Source organism: Morus notabilis, unplaced genomic scaffold (assembly GCF_000414095.1).
Source record: "Morus notabilis unplaced genomic scaffold, ASM41409v2 Scaffold1211, whole genome shotgun sequence".
Classification (NCBI taxonomy): Eukaryota; Viridiplantae; Streptophyta; class Magnoliopsida; order Rosales; family Moraceae; genus Morus; species Morus notabilis.
The window spans coordinates 163,807-181,436 of NW_010359501.1; the positions used below are offsets into that span (position 1 = coordinate 163,807).

General features: G+C 35.5%; 3 protein-coding genes across 4 annotated transcripts; 1 reads left to right on the plus strand and 2 right to left on the minus strand.

Moving 5' to 3' along the window:
- The first annotated feature begins 285 nt into the window (after positions 1–285).
- LOC21390368 (zinc finger CCCH domain-containing protein 30) lies at positions 286–4,714 on the plus strand. Of its 2 annotated transcripts, none has more exons than XM_010094683.2 (2): positions 286–572; positions 1,805–4,714. In XM_010094683.2, the coding sequence occupies exon 2, from the start codon at positions 1,828–1,830 to the stop codon at positions 4,033–4,035; it is 2,208 nt and encodes a 735-aa protein (XP_010092985.1). In that variant the 5' UTR covers positions 286–572; positions 1,805–1,827; the 3' UTR covers positions 4,036–4,714. The 2 variants fall into 2 exon arrangements, with proteins under 2 accessions (XP_010092985.1, XP_024019118.1); XM_024163350.1 differs by lacking the exon at positions 286–572 and having other exon boundaries at positions 1,909–2,048; positions 2,165–4,714.
- Positions 4,715–7,387: 2,673 nt separating this feature from the next.
- LOC21390369 (protein DETOXIFICATION 42) lies at positions 7,388–12,218 on the minus strand (the record flags this gene model as incomplete). The annotated part of the gene is made up of 12 exons (XM_024163354.1): positions 7,388–7,526; positions 8,502–8,623; positions 8,754–8,849; positions 8,974–9,090; positions 9,170–9,241; positions 9,344–9,507; positions 9,996–10,096; positions 10,226–10,322; positions 10,790–10,925; positions 11,103–11,278; positions 11,366–11,587; positions 12,080–12,218. Coding segments are annotated over 12 exons (1,488 nt in total), but the record flags the coding sequence as incomplete, so codon positions are not given.
- Positions 12,219–13,866: 1,648 nt separating this feature from the next.
- On the minus strand, positions 13,867–15,837 carry LOC21390370 (putative pentatricopeptide repeat-containing protein At5g52630). Its single transcript, XM_010094685.2, has one exon. It carries the CDS (start codon positions 15,756–15,758, stop codon positions 13,908–13,910), a length of 1,851 nt encoding a protein of 616 aa, XP_010092987.1. The 5' UTR covers positions 15,759–15,837; the 3' UTR covers positions 13,867–13,907.
- Positions 15,838–17,630: the final 1,793 nt, after the last annotated feature.

A 17,630-nucleotide genomic window follows, 5' to 3' on the forward strand; every position in this document is an offset into this window, starting at 1 on the left:
TCACCACTTTTGCTTGCGTAGCATCCACCAATCAGAAACCGCCACAACAGTCTAAGAATAGCGGACCAGAATTCAAAATCACAAATATATCCCCATGGTCTTTCCAGAATCACGCATATGTCCAGACTGTATGACGTGGCGAGATGCGATTGGGAATAATATATAAGAGGAAATCGAAGGAGAAGAATATTCAAAACCCTTCTTACAGTCAGTGCGCTTGCTTTTTTCTTTTTATTCATTTATTTATGTATTATAAATTCATTTTCCGTTTTTGCTTCTATTGGATAGGCGATTTTATCAAACCCAGAAGAAAAAAAAGATTTTTTATTTTATTTTTAATAATAATTTATTTTTATTTCAATGAGAAAGCAAGAGAGCATAGGAATTGGAGATGGAAGGAGAAGAAGAAAAACAACAACAACAGCCCAACAAGCTTTCTTTTTCTCGTCAAGTCTTCTCTAAGGAAAACATTTTCTCGGAAACCAAACACTCCCCTTAAAGAAGCTCTAGATCTGCGTCACTGTCTCAGTGCCTGAATGGTGCTTGCCTCGCTTTCTTAGCTGGAAGATTTGGTAAGATTCGCCTTTGATCAAACACTTAGCTTAGATCGCATGTTAAACTTCGCTTGCTCTATCTCTCTCTCTCTGTCTCTCTCTCTACGCTTGATCTTTTGAATGATTTTACTCTCTCTCTCTCTCTCTCTTCTGAAATTCCTTGATTACATGGAGAAAGATTTTTCTCTCACGAATTTTTACTAAAAGTAGGTACTGGTTTAGCCTTCGGATTATGCGAATTTCTGATCCGTATAATTTTTGTGTTCATATTTCGATCGTTCTTTTGACTTGTTGATTGAATTTTCGTTTGAAGCTATTATTTTCTATTTTTTGGTTTCTTTTTTTTTCCTTATTTTCGTCGAAAATCATCGGTGAAATGGATTAAATATTTTGTTTTATCCGTCGCGTATTTTTTGTTTTGTGTTTGTTGACAAGTCCGTATTTTCTTTAATTTTTTTTTTTCAACTTTTGCCTTGTGTTTGCAGATCGAGTTTTTTTTTTTTTGTTAATCTTTGATTTATTGCTAAAATATAAGACGTTAATTGAAAGGAAAATACATAGATAGAGACTTCTGCCTTTTGTTTTGTTGAGGTCGAGAAATTTCCATATTTTAGTGACAAGGTTTTGTGGCTATGGAGGTTTATGACTTTATGTTTAAATTCTCTTTCTTTCTATTTTCCATGATTTTCGAATTCTAAATTCCTTGTCTTCAATATATCTTCTCAAATTATGTCATGGTTCTTTTGCTTTTGTGACTGGATCATGCCGAATTAATGTTATGTCTCCAATTATTCATAAGATTCCAAAACCAGTTTCTGAATTCGTTTGTTTCACATAAATTTAACCTGGGACTTTGTCTTCTATGATTTTTTTATTTTTTTCCCAAACAAAAGAATTATTTTTGATTGAAAAGCAATATATTTGAATTAGAGTCACGGTTTTGAATATATATTAGTCGAACGATTGAACAATCTTGCCTCCGTTTAACCATGCTTTGTTTTGTTCAGTGTTAAGTGTTTTTTTTTTTTTTTTTGGTGATTTTAGTCTCTGACATTTTCACTTGGCTTCTTGTGATTTGTGAATGAATATTTGGAACCCATGATTATTGAATCGAGATTTTGGGCTGGTTTATATTGTGAACTAATGATTTTGCAGAATAGGATTTTGTTTTTCTCATTGTGTATGCATATATTAGCTTTTGTTGATGGACGTAGTTCAATGATTATTTTCGTTGTGTTTTCTGATTTCAGCTGGCTGTCCAGCAAATAAAAGCATGTGCTGTGGTTTGGAGCGGCTAAAACCCATACAATCTCCGGCACCATCTTCAATTTCTTTTGAAGAAAATAGAGTCTCCAACATAGCGATGAATCACTTGACTGTTGAAACGGAAGATACTTTTGCCAGTTTGCTTGAGCTTGCAGCTAACAATGATGTTGAGGGTTTCAAAAGATCAATTGAGCGTGACCCGTCTAGCATCGATGAGCCTGGTCTCTGGTATGGCCGCCAAAAGGGCTCAAAACTGATGGTTAATGAGCAGAGAACCCCTTTGATGGTTGCTGCTACTTACGGTAGTATTGATGTCATGAAGGTTATTCTTTCTTTGTCTGCAGCCGATGTAAATCGACCCTATGGTCTTGATCGAAGCACTGCACTCCATTGTGCTGCGTCAGGCGGGGCTGAGAATGCTGTTGATGTTGTGAAGCTGCTTTTAGCAGCGGGTGCTGATCCAAATTCGATGGATGGAAATGGCCATTTTCCTGTTGATATTATAGTTGTTCCTCCTAAGCTGCAAGATGTCAAATTAGCACTTGAAGAACTCCTCAAGACTACCAGTTCTGCTGTTGCACGCACTTTAACTGTTTCAACCAGAAATTTGAATCCAAGCTCTCCACCGCTTTCTTCTTCACCAGAAAATGGGACGGAGTCTCCATCGGCATCAGATTTTATTTCTTCACCAACTAAGTCCAAGTTTAATGATCTTCCTGTTTCTTCTGCTTCTGATAAGAAAGAGTACCCCATTGATCCATCTCTCCCGGACATTAAGAACAGCATTTATTCAACAGATGAATTCCGAATGTACTCATTTAAGGTGCGACCCTGTTCACGTGCATACTCCCATGATTGGACTGAATGCCCTTTTGTCCATCCAGGTGAAAATGCACGAAGAAGGGATCCAAGGAAGTTTCACTACAGCTGTGTCCCTTGTCCTGAATTCCGTAAAGGGGCTTGCAGACGAGGGGATATGTGCGAGTATGCTCATGGGGTATTTGAGTGCTGGTTACACCCAGCTCAGTATCGAACCCGTCTTTGCAAGGATGGAACGAGCTGTGCAAGAAGAGTCTGCTTTTTTGCTCACACTGCTGAGGAACTCAGACCATTGTATGTCTCTACCGGTTCTGCTGTTCCCTCTCCCCGAACAGGCACTCCTGGAGCTGCTGCCATGGATTTTGCTGCAGCAATGAGCATGTTGCCTGGCTCTCCCTCATCAGTGTCTGTCATGTCTCCTTCACCGTTCACACCACCTTTGTCACCATCCAATGGCATGTCGCACTCTTCAGTTGCTTGGCCACAGCCCAATGTTCCTGCTTTACATCTTCCAAGCAGCAATTTCCAGTCCAGTCGCTTGAGATCTTCCCTTAATGCGAGAGACATTCCGGCAGAAGACTTTGATTTGCTGCCAGATTTTGATGTGCAGCAACAGCAGCTCCTGAATGAGTTCTCTTGTCTCTCGCAACCATCCATGAGTTCAAATTCTTTTAATCGTTCTGGTCGGTTGAAAACCCTTACACCCTCGAATCTAGATGATCTCTTCTCTGCTGAGAGCTCATCTCCTCGGTACTCTGATCAAGCGTTGCCATCAGGTGTTTTCTCCCCGACTCATAAATCAGCCGTCATCAATCAATTTCAGCAGCAGCAGAGCATGCTTTCTCCAATCAACACAAATTTCTCCCCCAAAAATGTCGATCACCCTCTATTGCAGGCTTCTTTTGGGGTCCCATCTTCTGGGAGGATGTCTCCACGAAATCTGGAGCCTATTTCACCTATGGGCTCTCGGGTGTCCATGTTAGCTCAACGTGAGAAGCAGCAGCAGTTTCGCAGTCTCAGCTCACGTGAACTAGGCTCCAACTCTGCTTCCATTGTTGGTTCTCCTGTAAATTCTTGGTCAAAATGGGGATCCTCCAACGGAAAACCAGATTGGGCGGTTAGTGCAGACGAGCTAGGCAAACTTCGCAGATCCTCTTCGTTTGAGCTTGGGAACAACGGAGAGGAACCGGATCTGTCATGGGTTCAGTCGCTTGTGAAAGAGTCTCCAACTGAAATGAAAGAAAAGTTGTCAGCACCCGTTTCAGGCGTTGCGGCTAATGTGTCATCCAATGAGGGTTCGAATGTGAACTCGCAGGTTGAATCGGTTGATCACGCTGTGCTTGGAGCATGGCTCGAACAAATGCAGCTTGATCATCTTGTGGCTCAGCAGAACTAAATAAGTTTCAGTGAGCCCCGAGGTAGTTAACAACAGAGAGGTTTTGCCATTTTGGTACATAACATTATGCCTTTTTTTTTCCAGAATTTTGTTGGCGGGTGGGTGTGGAAAGAAGGTAACAGTAACAAGGAAGAAAGCAAAAAGGAGTAAGAAATCAACTCCTTAAGAAGAAAATTCGTTTTCACCATTTATTATTACAACATAAGTTTAGAAAAGGGTAAGAACACCTCTGGGTTATACTCGAGAAACACAAAAAAAAAAAAAAAGAGCCCAATGTGGGTCTTTTTGCATCTAATATTTTTAAATTTTAGGAATTATATGATTGTCATTTTTTCTTCTATGATTTTGGAACATGTTTCCATTGATATGAAACTGAAAAATGCTATATGCTTGTTCCATCATTTTCCTCTTAATTCATTTCTAGATTTGGTAAACATTAGGAAGGTGGTCATGATCTTCTCCTGAAGAGTTCATTGATATAATGGGTATGGACCACTGATCCGTTTTTGGTTTTAGAGGATTTTGCACCAAATGTTGGTCTCTGTGTAATTGAGAAGAATTATTATGTAACTATTTTCCAGTTACTGGGGGTTGTTTACAGAGATGGAGAAATTGTCATGCTTCATGTAACATTCAATTTTACTGCTATTGGTATTCTAATACCTTTATTTTTTATTTACAGATATTTGTTTGGTTTTTTTTTTTTTTTTAATTTTCTTATCCCGTTCTGTCTTGTCGATCTAAATCATTCATCTGGATTGATGGCATTGGAAGCTACGCTTTGATGGATTCCTTGTCACAGTTGTGTGGGATGTGGAACTTGGGAAAAAAAAAAAGTTATTCTAATGGATTGATTGTTCCATAATCTCTTTTGTTGATGGATCAGATTCTTTGAATATTATATGCCTTGGAATAGAGTCTGTTTTAAAAGGATTTCTAAACCCATATGCTCTTTGACTTCTTAAGATTTTAACTTCAGCTCAAATTTTATAATTTAAAACGCATAATTTAAAATAAAGATTTAATTCACTTTGAATTTCTTACCAAACGAACTTTAAAAGAAACCCTTGTAACAAACTTTAAAAGAAACCTTTCAGCTTATAAGAAAGTGAGATTCTATTCTAATTTTCTTTTTGTTTCGTTTTTTTAAAAAGTGTCTCTTTAGATTAACCAAACTTATCAGAAAAGAACTTGGCGAAGAGGAAAATTGGAACAAGAAGCTAAGCAAAAGCGACGTTAAGAATGGAATGGACACGAACATGTTCTTTGTATCTTTTTGATAAAGTGGAGCAACAAACAACCGCTTGTGTTTTTTTATGTTTGGTTGATGTAACTAATCACTAATGTTTGGTTGTTTAAAAAAAGCTTCGATTTGGACCCTTTAAGCCAACAAATCCACATTATAGAGAAAAAAAAGTTGGTGAAATTCTCTTTAATCTTTAAATGTGTTCCGTTAAACAAAAGGGTAAGGAAAACAACTTGGCACCACACCACCTTTGCAACACCCTTATTTTTTATCCATTGGTTGATATAATATTCTTTTTTTTTCCTCTATTTTATTCTTCTCATTTGTCCACTTAATAAAACAAAGAAAATAACTCATAGTCATACCCCACCGACCCCAAGGAAAGATAAACAATAAAAAAAAAAAAAAAAAAAAACTTCCATTTCTTTATGATGTTGTTGGCAATGGATCTCACAGTGTACAAAACACAAAAGCAAAAAAAAAAAAAAAAAAAAAAAAAAAAAGAAAAAAAGTTGGTGCAAAAGCAGCATGCAATTGAGATTTTCAATGTTAAAGTTAATTTTATGTTCCTGAAAGCCAATAATATGTATTGTCTCACATATTAATTTCATTTTGGGGTAGGTTATCTAGTATGATTTTCTTCAACAACCAAAAAATCTAGAGGGAACAAATATTATAGGAATGAGTAGGCCATATTGTTAGTTCTAGAATTGTGCTTTGGTAGATGAGTTGCACTATTGGGAATCCGTATACAACCTTGGACCCTTATTTTGGTGTTTTTCTTGCCATGTTTTGAGGAAACCAACCATAACGCAATTTGAATAATTTGCATTTAATTGCTATACCATAGAGAGTTTTTGGAAATAACAGTTCCTAAGTCAATTTCATTCACAAAATTACTCTCTGCCCACAAAAATTCACTCACTTGAGAGATGGAGAGAGAGAGAGAGAGAGAGAGAGTTGGTGCAGGGGTGGTGGTTAGCTGTAACCAAACAGAAATAACAAAGGACAGACATTGTAAGGAAGAGAGAGAGAGAGAGAGAGAGAGAGAGGACAGACATTGTGAGGAAGAGAGAGAGAGAGAGAGAGAGAGAGAGAGAGGACAGACATTGTGAGGAAGAGAGAGAGAGAGAGAGAGAGAGAGAGAGGTGGATAGTAAGTTGGTGGAGGGTGGTGGTTGGCTGTAACCAAGCAAGAAAATCAGAAGGACATTAATGCTTTTGGTAACCCAGATATGGCACAAACCTATCAAGTCACAAGGAAAAAAAAAAAAAAAAAAAAAAAAAAAAAAAAAAAAAAAAAAAAGAGAAGAGACCCAAATTATGAATGGTGATGATTCATTGCTCTATTGAAAGGGGATGGACTCTGCATCTCAAACAAACAAGATATGAGTTGTTTTACTATCCTTATTAGGCGCTATCATACCCAAATTGTTTAGTGCTGTGGAGGATAGTTCAAGTTCAGAGGACTTTGTTCCTTAGGCCCACCATTTTCTTTTCTCATAAAACACTTCAATTGCATGGTTGGCACTAGAGTAATAATGTTATCTTTAGTCATGTATATTCTGTGGGAGAATTACGTAGTAGGATATGGAAAAAAAAAAAAAAAAATACGCTTACTATTAGGACATAGTTTTCAAGTCTCATTCAGAATCATATTAGATTAAAAAAAATATGACAATTCAATAACTCAACGGAATTCGGTGAAAATTTAAATTTAAAATTGTGCCTTATCGTAGAATACTTTTTTTTTTTTTTGGTTGAATAATATATAATGTGATAAAACATGACCAACAGTAACTGTCTCTTAAGATATGACCGTAAGAACCTCAAGAAATATCTACATTTCATCATAGCTACTTAGGTAGGGAGATCAAGAGGTATGAATATTGAGCAGGTAGTCTGAAAATACACTAAAGTGCTTCTCATGAGATTCGAAATTGAGACTCCTATCTACTAAATCGCTTGAGAGTAAGTCCAAAACCACTAGGGTACTTACTACGTTGGTGGTCATACCTTCTCCCATTTGGTAAAAGAAACAAGTGACAAAAATGATTTTATGTTTTAATCATGCATGTCTCTTTGATTATCAAATTCAATTCCCTCCTTCAATGAGCTTGTAAAGAGACATAAATGATAAAGAAAGAATACACAGGAGTAACAACATCTGTTATGAAAATATAGAAAAAGTATTAGGTAGTCATAAATCCCTGAGAAAGTTCCAAGGTCCTGTTCCAGTCCATACCCTGCAAAAATTGACGATAGAATTCCTCATAATTCATCAACAGAATATTATTAAAACATTGTCATCTCATAATTATGGTTCCTGTATTATTGTATGGCTATATGCATGACTGGACAACAAAAACTAGTAGTCTCTACGCACTGTGTTGATCATTAAAGATAACTAATCTGATTTTTCAAGTGTATCTTTTAGTATTCTTTTTTATTATTATTATTTTATAATTTGTGATGTAACTGTGTTGAGTATTGTCTAACAAATTGTTTATCAATGACTGAAAAATATGACCTTTCTACTTATGATTGTCACAAATTGAATTATAATCAAATTGCTCTAGCTCGTTTACCAATATTAGTAATTGACAATTACACAATTGGATCAATTATGAATTCTCCTCAAATAATAATAATAATAAAAAAGTAAATCCTTGATTAAAGAAAAATTTTGAATCAATAAGATTCATTAAAGAAATGAGTTTTTTGGTCTTGTCTAGTCTTAATAACTACAAATCTCAACTATTAATTGGTTGGTAAGAAGTAGTCTCAATCTGGATTGAAAAGATAGAAAATTCATTCACAACGGATAAAAATTAAACTGAAGGTGAAAGAAAGATGTGCTTTTCACGGTTATAGTGGAACTGTAATATAAACAATATATTGTTATGTTCTATATCCAGTCCTTTATCGTAACATGATTAAAATTTATGTAATGATGACTTTAAAAAGGTGTCATATTGGTTTATTGTTAAGATCCTAGTTGAGTCCCACATTGTTAAAGTATGTGCTTAGCATGTGAGTTTATAACCACTTGGACAATCTCTCTCTACAAGCTAGTTTGTATTGGTCTATGATAGATAAATTCTCTATTGTTATACCTTTATAAAGTCATTGTTATACAGATTTAATACAATATTAAACCTTCTATTGTTACAAGTTACACGTAAGAGTTTAACAGTAAACGAGTAGTAGATAGGTTCTACCTGCAAAAGCCAACAAATGTGCGCAAGCTCATGTATAAAGATAGAGCAAACCAGATGCCAACAAAGCCATAACTTGAGGACAGTTTGAATAAGGACCATATGCTTATTATGGCTACCAAAACCTGCAGGTTTTTTTTTTTTTTTTTTTTTTTTTTCCATGGCAATAACGAACATGTGTTAGTGAGAACTGGAAGGAAAGAAATAAACAGAATATGTTATGTTTCTGAAAGAAAAATACTATAAAGTACTTGCCATTGAGTAAGCAGAATATGCAAAATCTGATGCTCCATAGTTGACTCCATCAAAGACAAATGCTAAAGCGTTAATGGGCTGAGTCAGTGCAACAAACTGGGAACAAACAAAGAAAATGCTCAGTCCCAACCCCAAAACCATCTTAATAAATGTAACAATGAAGAGGCAAAAAAGAGAGAGTGGGAATTTCTTTGCTTGGAGAGGTGAGAGAGTTAGTTACCGGGATTCCTACTCTCATCAAGTGCAAAACGTCGGCGTCCTTTGTGAATAATCTGGAAGAGAGCTCTAGTACAAATGTGATGATGATAGAGAGAAATAGTCCTAAAACCAGACCCAACTGCAGAATAGAATCATAAGACATAATCTTAAATGTGACTTTTAAATATACTCTATACTATCTGTTCAAAATTAGCTACCTGCAATATGCGAGAAACGGTGGCAGTGACTTTGCTGTAATCTTTCTTTGCAAAGGCACTTGCAAGAATCGCCTAGAAAATAAGATGTCGAAATCACTTAATATATTCGATACTATCAAGCAATTTCGATGGAACTTCGAGTTGCTTTTCGTTACTTAGAAACACATGGCTTACTTGTCCAGCCACGGCCAAGCCATCAGCAAGCAAGGAGGTTGCCAGCCAAATCTGCAAGCAAATTTGAAAAGCAGCCATTGTCGTCGAGCCCCGCCTCGCAGCCAATGATGCTGCCAATGTAACACATAGTGTTGCAGCAATGACTCTCACCAACAACAGAAGTCCTGAAAGTTTCAAGCACCAGAAAAAACGTTATACACCTATTGAACTGGCACGGGTTTCGTATAGTAACAAAGAGAACAAAGGTTGAGGACAAAAAGTAGGCCTTAAAATGCAAGTTGAGTATTGCAGATAATAGCATTTTAGTTTTAGTAGAGAACAAACAAACGGGTTAATGAGAAGGAGATTACAAGTTTCTCTACAGATATTTATACATTCAAAAGTGAAAATTATCAGTCTGCTCACTAGTAACTTTGAAGTTTGAAACCTTCCAAGAATGTGACTTTTCATGGACAAAATCATTGCATTTATGCCATTAGCATTGCCAAAGCTTACTGAATTTCTCCTCTTCATTTGACCTAGAGGATCATGTTGGGCGTGTGGAGATTATTATCGCCTAGATGCATAGTTAGCACGTGGATTGAATTAATGAGGTTTTTCTAGCAAGGTTATGTACCCAAAAAAAAAAAGGGAAAAAAGAATATCCCCTTACCATTTTTTAGAAATCGACCAAATTGCAGATCTTTCATACTTGGAGATAGAAGATCAACTTGTTTCATTAATCTCCACAAAAGTATTAGGGAGATTAAGTACCTATAGAGCAATAAAAAAACATAATTATGGAGTTCTTTTTATGGAGGTAATACCATAAGTTTTATTTATTTGATAAAGGACCACAAGTTGTAAGACAACCATTATCACCAAAAGGATAGAGAAGCTTACTGTGAAATAACATGGGCAATGGCAGCACCACTAACACCCAAGTGAAGAATGAAGATAAATATTGGGTCTAAAATGATGTTTGATATATCTCCCACCACTTCATTAGAAGAAACATACTATACTTTAGATATATATGCACATGAATTTAAATTATTGGATCTTTCTATAATATCTAATCATAGAATATAAAATTCCAAGATGATCATGTTGACCAACTCATGTCAAATTCCATGAATAGATCACACTTGAGGACAAGTGCAAGTTCTATAAGACCCTAAAGTGGATGCATTTTTTGTGGGACTCCAAGGGCCCGTTTGGTTCTAAGACTTTAATCCATGATTTTGATTCTGTTCTCTTACAAAAAATTTGAATGAAAAAGTTCTCGTTAATGGATTTTCTCACAAAATTTGAGTTTAGAATTAAAATCATTGACGTGAAACAAATGAACATACGGGCCACAAAATTCTCAGAAGAAACTCAATTTGAAGTCAACTAAAATGCTTGAAGGAAAAGAACAAGAAGAAGAAAGAAAAAGAAGAAATCATGGGAAAAAAGTTAGATTACTTGTAGCATACAAAGGAGTCTTTGTATCTTTCAATCCACGGAAAACCCCTTGCATTGCCAAAGAGAGAAGAACAGCTGGAGCACCCAGTGATCTCAAAGTCAAGTACTGAATTGCTGGTTTTAACATAGGAGAATTCTGTATACACCACAACAGAAAAAAGTGCACCAAAAAAAAAAAGAGAGAAAAAAAAGGAAATTCCAATTGCCATTAGTTCATAAGTTAATACTAAAAGAGGTCAATAATGAATGAACACTATGAAACACAAAGAAAATCAAAACAAGTTCAAATTTCTTTCTATTGAATAGCACTTACAGAATCAACCCCCATGTAATTCAATAATCGCTTAGCTGCTAATACAAGGAACAAAGCTTGGATTAATCCTAAGACACTACCAATAGCCATAGCTGATGAAGCTGATGGGATACGTCTTCTGACATGTTCAAGCTTGAGAATTTCTGCGTTACCGCTTGTTAAAGATGACGCAGGGTCTAGTTGAAAAAACTAAAGAATGTCAAAAGGTGAAGGAATAAGTTCAAGAAAAACGTCAAGTGGATTACATGGAGGGATAAAGTTACCAATTAGAGATTCAAGCTCTTCCATTTCAAGTTCTTTGTTGGCATCAAAAGAACCCCTTTTGAGTTCTTCATGTTCTGGTGCTTCAATATTAACTAATCTTTCAGTTGCTTCCTCCTCAGCAACAAAGGAGGTTGTAATACTGACAAGTGGGAAAATGGCTATTTTTGATGCTTGGTTGAAAATGGCTATTGAAATTCCCACTGCTGCTAGCTCCACTGGACCTATATATTGGATTATTGATCAAATGTGGAGCCAAATAGTATTAGGGAAAAATTGCATTTTAGTATCCTGTATTTTATCGAATAGTAGATTGGTATGTTAGTGGTTAGATAGTACCAAACACGTATACTGCACTTCAAAAAAAAAAATTGTCATCTGAATACCTTAAAGTCTATTTTTGGATCTAAAAAGGGGTTTTTGACCTAAAAAATCCCTTTTCAAATTTCATGTATCAAAGAAATTAATTTGAAGTTTTTGTTTAAAATGGCAGAAAGAGCATTTTAGAATATCCCTTGTGCACACAAGGTTTTTCGTAAGGGGTACCAATTTAGAACTAACTAAACGCTGAGATACCAATCCACTAATTTGATAAAAACAAAGAACTAAGATGTAACTTTTCTGATATTATATATATATATATTTATATTTATATTTATATAAAGAGAGGCAATTGGAGAGAGAGGAACAATATGCATACAAGAGAAAAAACAAACCTATATGGCCTATGAATGCCGTGTCAATTAGAGAGGCAATAGGGTCTGCTGTTAATGCCAGAGCTGAGGGAATTGCAATCTGGGCGATTTCCAGGCCTAGTTCATCCTTTTTGAAAACATTCCTGGAAACCACCCCATTTCAAAATTTCACATTAGGAACTAAACTGTTACAGAGATTGTAATATGTCTCTTAATAAGATCACACTTTTGGCCTGTTATATTGTAATTAAGAGCAGCAGAGACAGAATGAGCGCTGCAGCTACCTTTGGAGGTGCTGCTGTGTCTAAGCTGCGCGCTGCAGCGCGCCTGTTGCAACCTGAGTCGAGCGCTGCAGCGCACAGTGAACCCACTGCAGCACACGATGCAGAAAACTGTGCGCGTGTGTGATGCGTGATTTGAAATGTTTTGAATTATGTTATCACACATATCTGAACACCTATTAACAATAAACATATCTATTGTAATAGATGCATTAATACATGAAAATATACCTTTACTTTGAAGAGGCATCTTTTGAGAATGGTTGTAATGTTTGAAATGATTATATCCATTAATGAAAGGGAACTCTGTCATTCTATAATCTTCAAAAAATTTACAGATATTATTATTGTTCTGAAACACAATATTATTGTTAGATTTGCCATTAAAATTGATTAATAAATTTTAAAAAGTGTCATAAATAAAACTTTAAAGAAAAATATTCTTTAATACGCCTCAAAGCTAAATTTTATTTGCATTCTTTACTTTCTCTACACTCAAATTCTCTAACATAAACACCACCGTTTAAATTACTAATTTTCGCCAAAAAAAAAATCATTTAAATTACTAACAAACAAAACTACAAAGTCTTCATGATATGCACAGTTCAATCACATCAGTTACCACTCTTACTATTACACAAAAAATAAAGCTACCAAGTTTATGAATATGAAAACAACAAAAATAGGAATGACAGAAACATAATAAGGGCCAAAGAAAAGTATTTAAAGAACTTAATTAATACGTACTTTGCTTCGTTGCAGAACACAGAGAAGGGAAACTTGCCCATATTTTTCCACATAGTGCAGATTGATCAGGTACAAGATTGGCTCACAAAAAAAGACCAAAAAAAAAAATCTCTTTCAAGAATCCGAACGACTTTATATATCTATGGTTTGATTAGCAGAAATAACACTTTCAATACAGGTCAACCATAACAAAGAAAACGAGAAGAGAAAGAAAACCCACAAGAAAAAATCAAGAGATTTTCCTACAAATCATAATTTTATTAAAAAAAAAAAAAAAAAAAAAAACTTATGATTATGATGATCATCAGATTAATTAGGAACTGAGAAGTATATGCTTTGTATGGGAAAGTTATAGCGTGTGAATTTATGTCACGTGTAAAAATGGTGTGGTTTGGAATGACAAATCTACGTCCGGCCCCAGATAGGAAGGCACTGCATGAGCCTCCCTCAGTCATGTAAAACACAGAACAAACCAAATAAAAACTATATTTTAATAATACTTTAGTCTCAGGCTCAATACAAAACCATGTTATTTGTACGAACTTTTTATGGGGTTTAAGGAATTTGTCCAAGGAAATTATTAAAAAAAAAAAAGTTTTCTTAGTTGAGTGGGTAAAGGCATTTGTTGAAGTTGAGACCTACAGTTGAATTGTTCATTTGTTTTTGTTTTTGTTTTTTTGTTTTTTTTATTCATGTGGTCATGAGTCGCAAAAATAAATGGAAATCACTAATAATCTTCATATTTCCTTATCTTATACTTGATTCTTGTTATTGCTTCTCTGTCATACAAAATTTGGTCATGGTCCAAAAATGAATATGAATCACCAATAATCTCCACAAGTGCATTTTCCATCCTCAAACCAATGGAACCGATTGTTATCTCTCACAATGATCACTCTTCCTGAGCACTTGGACATGAACTTTATTGCAGTATGACAATCACCACAGACACGCAAATTCTTCATAATCCTTATCGGTCTTTCGGGCGGGAAGGTAATGAGTCCAAATGCTATGGCTAATCTCTCACTATGGTACCTAATTGTTTGGTTCTTCTCCTCACCATCTACTCTCTTCAGCACAAAGCTCGTGTCTGCAATGTAACCCGCCCTCTCCATTTCTTCTCCTAGCTCCTCCAACTTCTCATAAATCTCTTTGGTTCTCATGTGAGATCGGTCTCCTGAAGCAAACGTGTGAACTTTGTTTCCATCTTCGACCCAGCTCAAACCCGCCTCCTTCCTAATTCCTTGATCCCTAAGCATCTTCCTTGCTCTGGCGGCTTCTTCCCATCTTCCAGCAGCTGCATAAGCGTTGGACAGAAGCACGAGAAGGCCTGAGCCCACGTTTCCCAATTCAGAGATTTTATCAGCCACGAAGGATGCCAATTCGGTATTACCATGGATTCTACACCCTGTTAGTAAAGCTCCCCAGATGGATTCTGTTGGTTTTATTGGCATGTTCTCAATGATTGAAACTGCATCCTGCAATTTTCCCGCACGGCCAAGCAAGTCAATCAAGGAAGCATAATGCTGGTGCCCGGGTTCAATCCCATACTCCTTCATCAACTCAAAGTAGTATCGTCCTTTTTTGACCAACCCTGAGTGACTACAAGCATAGAGCAGGCACAAAAAAGTAATGAAATTGGGCTTCATTCCCACACAAATCATGTCTTCAAACAGCGCAAAAGCTTTGTTGGTCTGCGCATGCTGTGCACACGCTATGAGCATCGCATTCCACAAACCAAGATTCTTAACAGATATCTCGTTAAAAACCCGATATGCTCCTTCGATTACCCCACACCTCGAATATAAAGAAACCAAAGAAGTGCCCACAAAACTCGACGAATCAAAACTAGTTTTAAAGCACAATCCATGTATTTGCCTCCCTAATTCAAGCAATGTCGCGTTCCCGCAAACCCGTACAATGCTAGAGAACGTAAAATCGTTAACATCCAAATCCTCGACCAACACCCGCTTAAACAGCCTCAGAGCCTCCTCATCCTCACCCAACAAAACATACCCAGATATCATCCCACTCCAAGAAACCACATTTCTCTCAGGCATTTTATCGAACACCTTCCTCGCATCCCTTATCTCCCCACATTTTGCAAACATATCAACCATGGAACTACCCACAAACACATCGGAATTAAACCCAGTCTTAATCACAAGTCCATGAACACACTTCCCAGCATCGATCCTCCCGAGAATCGCGATCGACTTAGTGACACTCGGGTAAATATGATCGTCGGCTCTTAATCCCTCGCCGAGCATTCGGCGAAAGAGCTCAAGGGCAATGAAAGGAAGCTCGTTCTGGGCGAGAGAGGAGATGACGGAGCTCCAAGTGGTGGAGGACTTGTGGGGAGTTTCGTCGAACACTTGGAGGGAGTGAAGTGGGAATTGGGTTTTGGAGTAAAAGTTGATGAGATGGTGAGAGACGAGAGGGATTGATTGAATTCCGGATTTGATGATTTGTGCGTGGAGTTGGAGACCCTTTGGGAGGGACCTTGAGCGGGTTTGAGAAAGAAGGAGGTCGCAGATTTGCTTGTAGTCTTTGATGGGTTCCACCAAGGTTTTGTGGTTGAAAGGAGGGTTTAGTGGGGGTTTTGGGATGGTCGGAGTGACAGTTGGTGGTGGTGGCAGTTGGAAACGACGTTTGGGCAGTTGGTGAAGCATTCGGAGATTCTTATGATTTTCTGGGTTTGGGTTCGACCGTTGAGGTTGAGATTAAAGTGTTGTTCATGACTTGCACGTACGGATTAAGAACATTGTTACAATACACCGCTAATCACGTCTACTAATAGAAAATGTGTCCATAGTATAAAACTTACATGTAGAATTATTTTTTATTAGTGATAGTATAAAACTTACAAGTAGAATTATTTTTTATTGGTAATAATGTTTAATACTAATAGTATTTTTATGCATTTTTCTGCTATTAATGTTGCATATTTTTTTTAATGGCAAAGCATCCAATACCAAGAAAAGGAAAACATGCCACCAAAAGCAAACGAAAGACGGAATTAACGTTGCTAGTAGTTCATGAGAATTTTAGCTCTCTTTTAAGGAAAATAAATATATTTCAAAGAATAAAAAGGCGATACAAACACCGATTCACATACAAAACTCATACAGAAAATACGACACCAACAAACAATTCGTTAGTCCAATATAGAGGATTTTTTTTTTTAAAGAGCTATGTGTATTCTCGAGTTTTTGCTTTTTTTTTTTTTTTTTTTTTTTTTGGTTTTTTTTTTTTTTTTTTTTTTTTTTTTTTTTGGTGTTTTCCGTTTTTGATATATATAAATTTTTAGGGATTTTTTCTATATTCTATACGGAAAATACAATATTGGACAAACAAGATCAACCAAAGGATTTTTAACATAATTGTCCAAGAACTTATCGTAATTTAATAAATTTCTTCCTACATTTTTAATTTTGACAATGAGCCTCCCGAACTTATAAAATTATTACAATATCCCCCATTTGACTAATTTTACTAAATTTGCTCAAATTTTTTGTTAGATTTAAAGGATTAAAAGTTGAGAAATTAAAAGATTCATCTCATATTTGAATCGGGATGTTGAAATTTTTCGTCGAACGTGTTTTTTCAACACTAATTTAACATAATTATTGTCAAAATGAGGCATATTATAATAAGTTTACAAGTTGAGATGACAACTTGTCAAAATTAAAAATTCATGAGGCAAATTACTAAAATCATACACGTTCAGAAAATAAATGTGTAAAATACTCTTAACCAAAATAAAGTTAGAAATACAAGAAACAAAACACAACCACAAGCAATTCTCATCAATAGAGAAACAACTTCTAGCTGCTGGATGTACAATTCCCAGTACAAGGAGCATACTTATACACATATGTAAATCCCACATTTACCAAATAATGCATGTTTGGTTACACATTCAAGTCAATAATTCTAATTTATAAGTAAAAATTTTGTGAGAGAAGAAATTTTTAAATTTAAATTTTTTATTTAATAAAAAATACTATAACAAAATCAGAATTATTAGTTTAAATATTAGAACCAAATGTTGCCTAAGTACCGTACTGTTTAACATTAACACAAGACAAAAAAGCTATATATTAATACATTATCGTCACAGACTAACACAAGACAGGAATATGACAAATAATAGATTTAAGTACCATATTGGAACTAATACAAGCCATCATATAAGCAAAAAGTAGTATATGCAAATTAGGCATGTAAAATATAATTTAATTTAATACTAGAATAAAACTAAAAGCAACACAATACATTGAACTTAGCTTAGCTTTAGGGTTTATTTCTATAGGTTGTTCAAATAATCTATAGAGTTAATTAATTTGATATTTAATTTAAATTATTACAATTTTTTGGGATAAATACCCTTACTCACAAACTTTATTATTTGAAGCGATACGTTTAATGGTGGAATGCTTAGATGAAGATAATTGAGAATTCTATATCCATCACAGTTTTAAAAATCATGACTATATAGGTAATAAAAGTGAGGATAAACATCATGTACGTAGATATAATAT

What these genes read in the sequence shown, in the direction of transcription:
- LOC21390368 (XM_010094683.2), top strand. Translation starts at nt 1,828, where the DNA reads ATGTGCTGTGGTTTGGAGCGGCTAAAACCCATACAATCTCCGGCACCA.
- LOC21390370 (XM_010094685.2), bottom strand. Translation starts at nt 15,758, where the DNA reads ATGCTTCACCAACTGCCCAAACGTCGTTTCCAACTGCCACCACCACCA.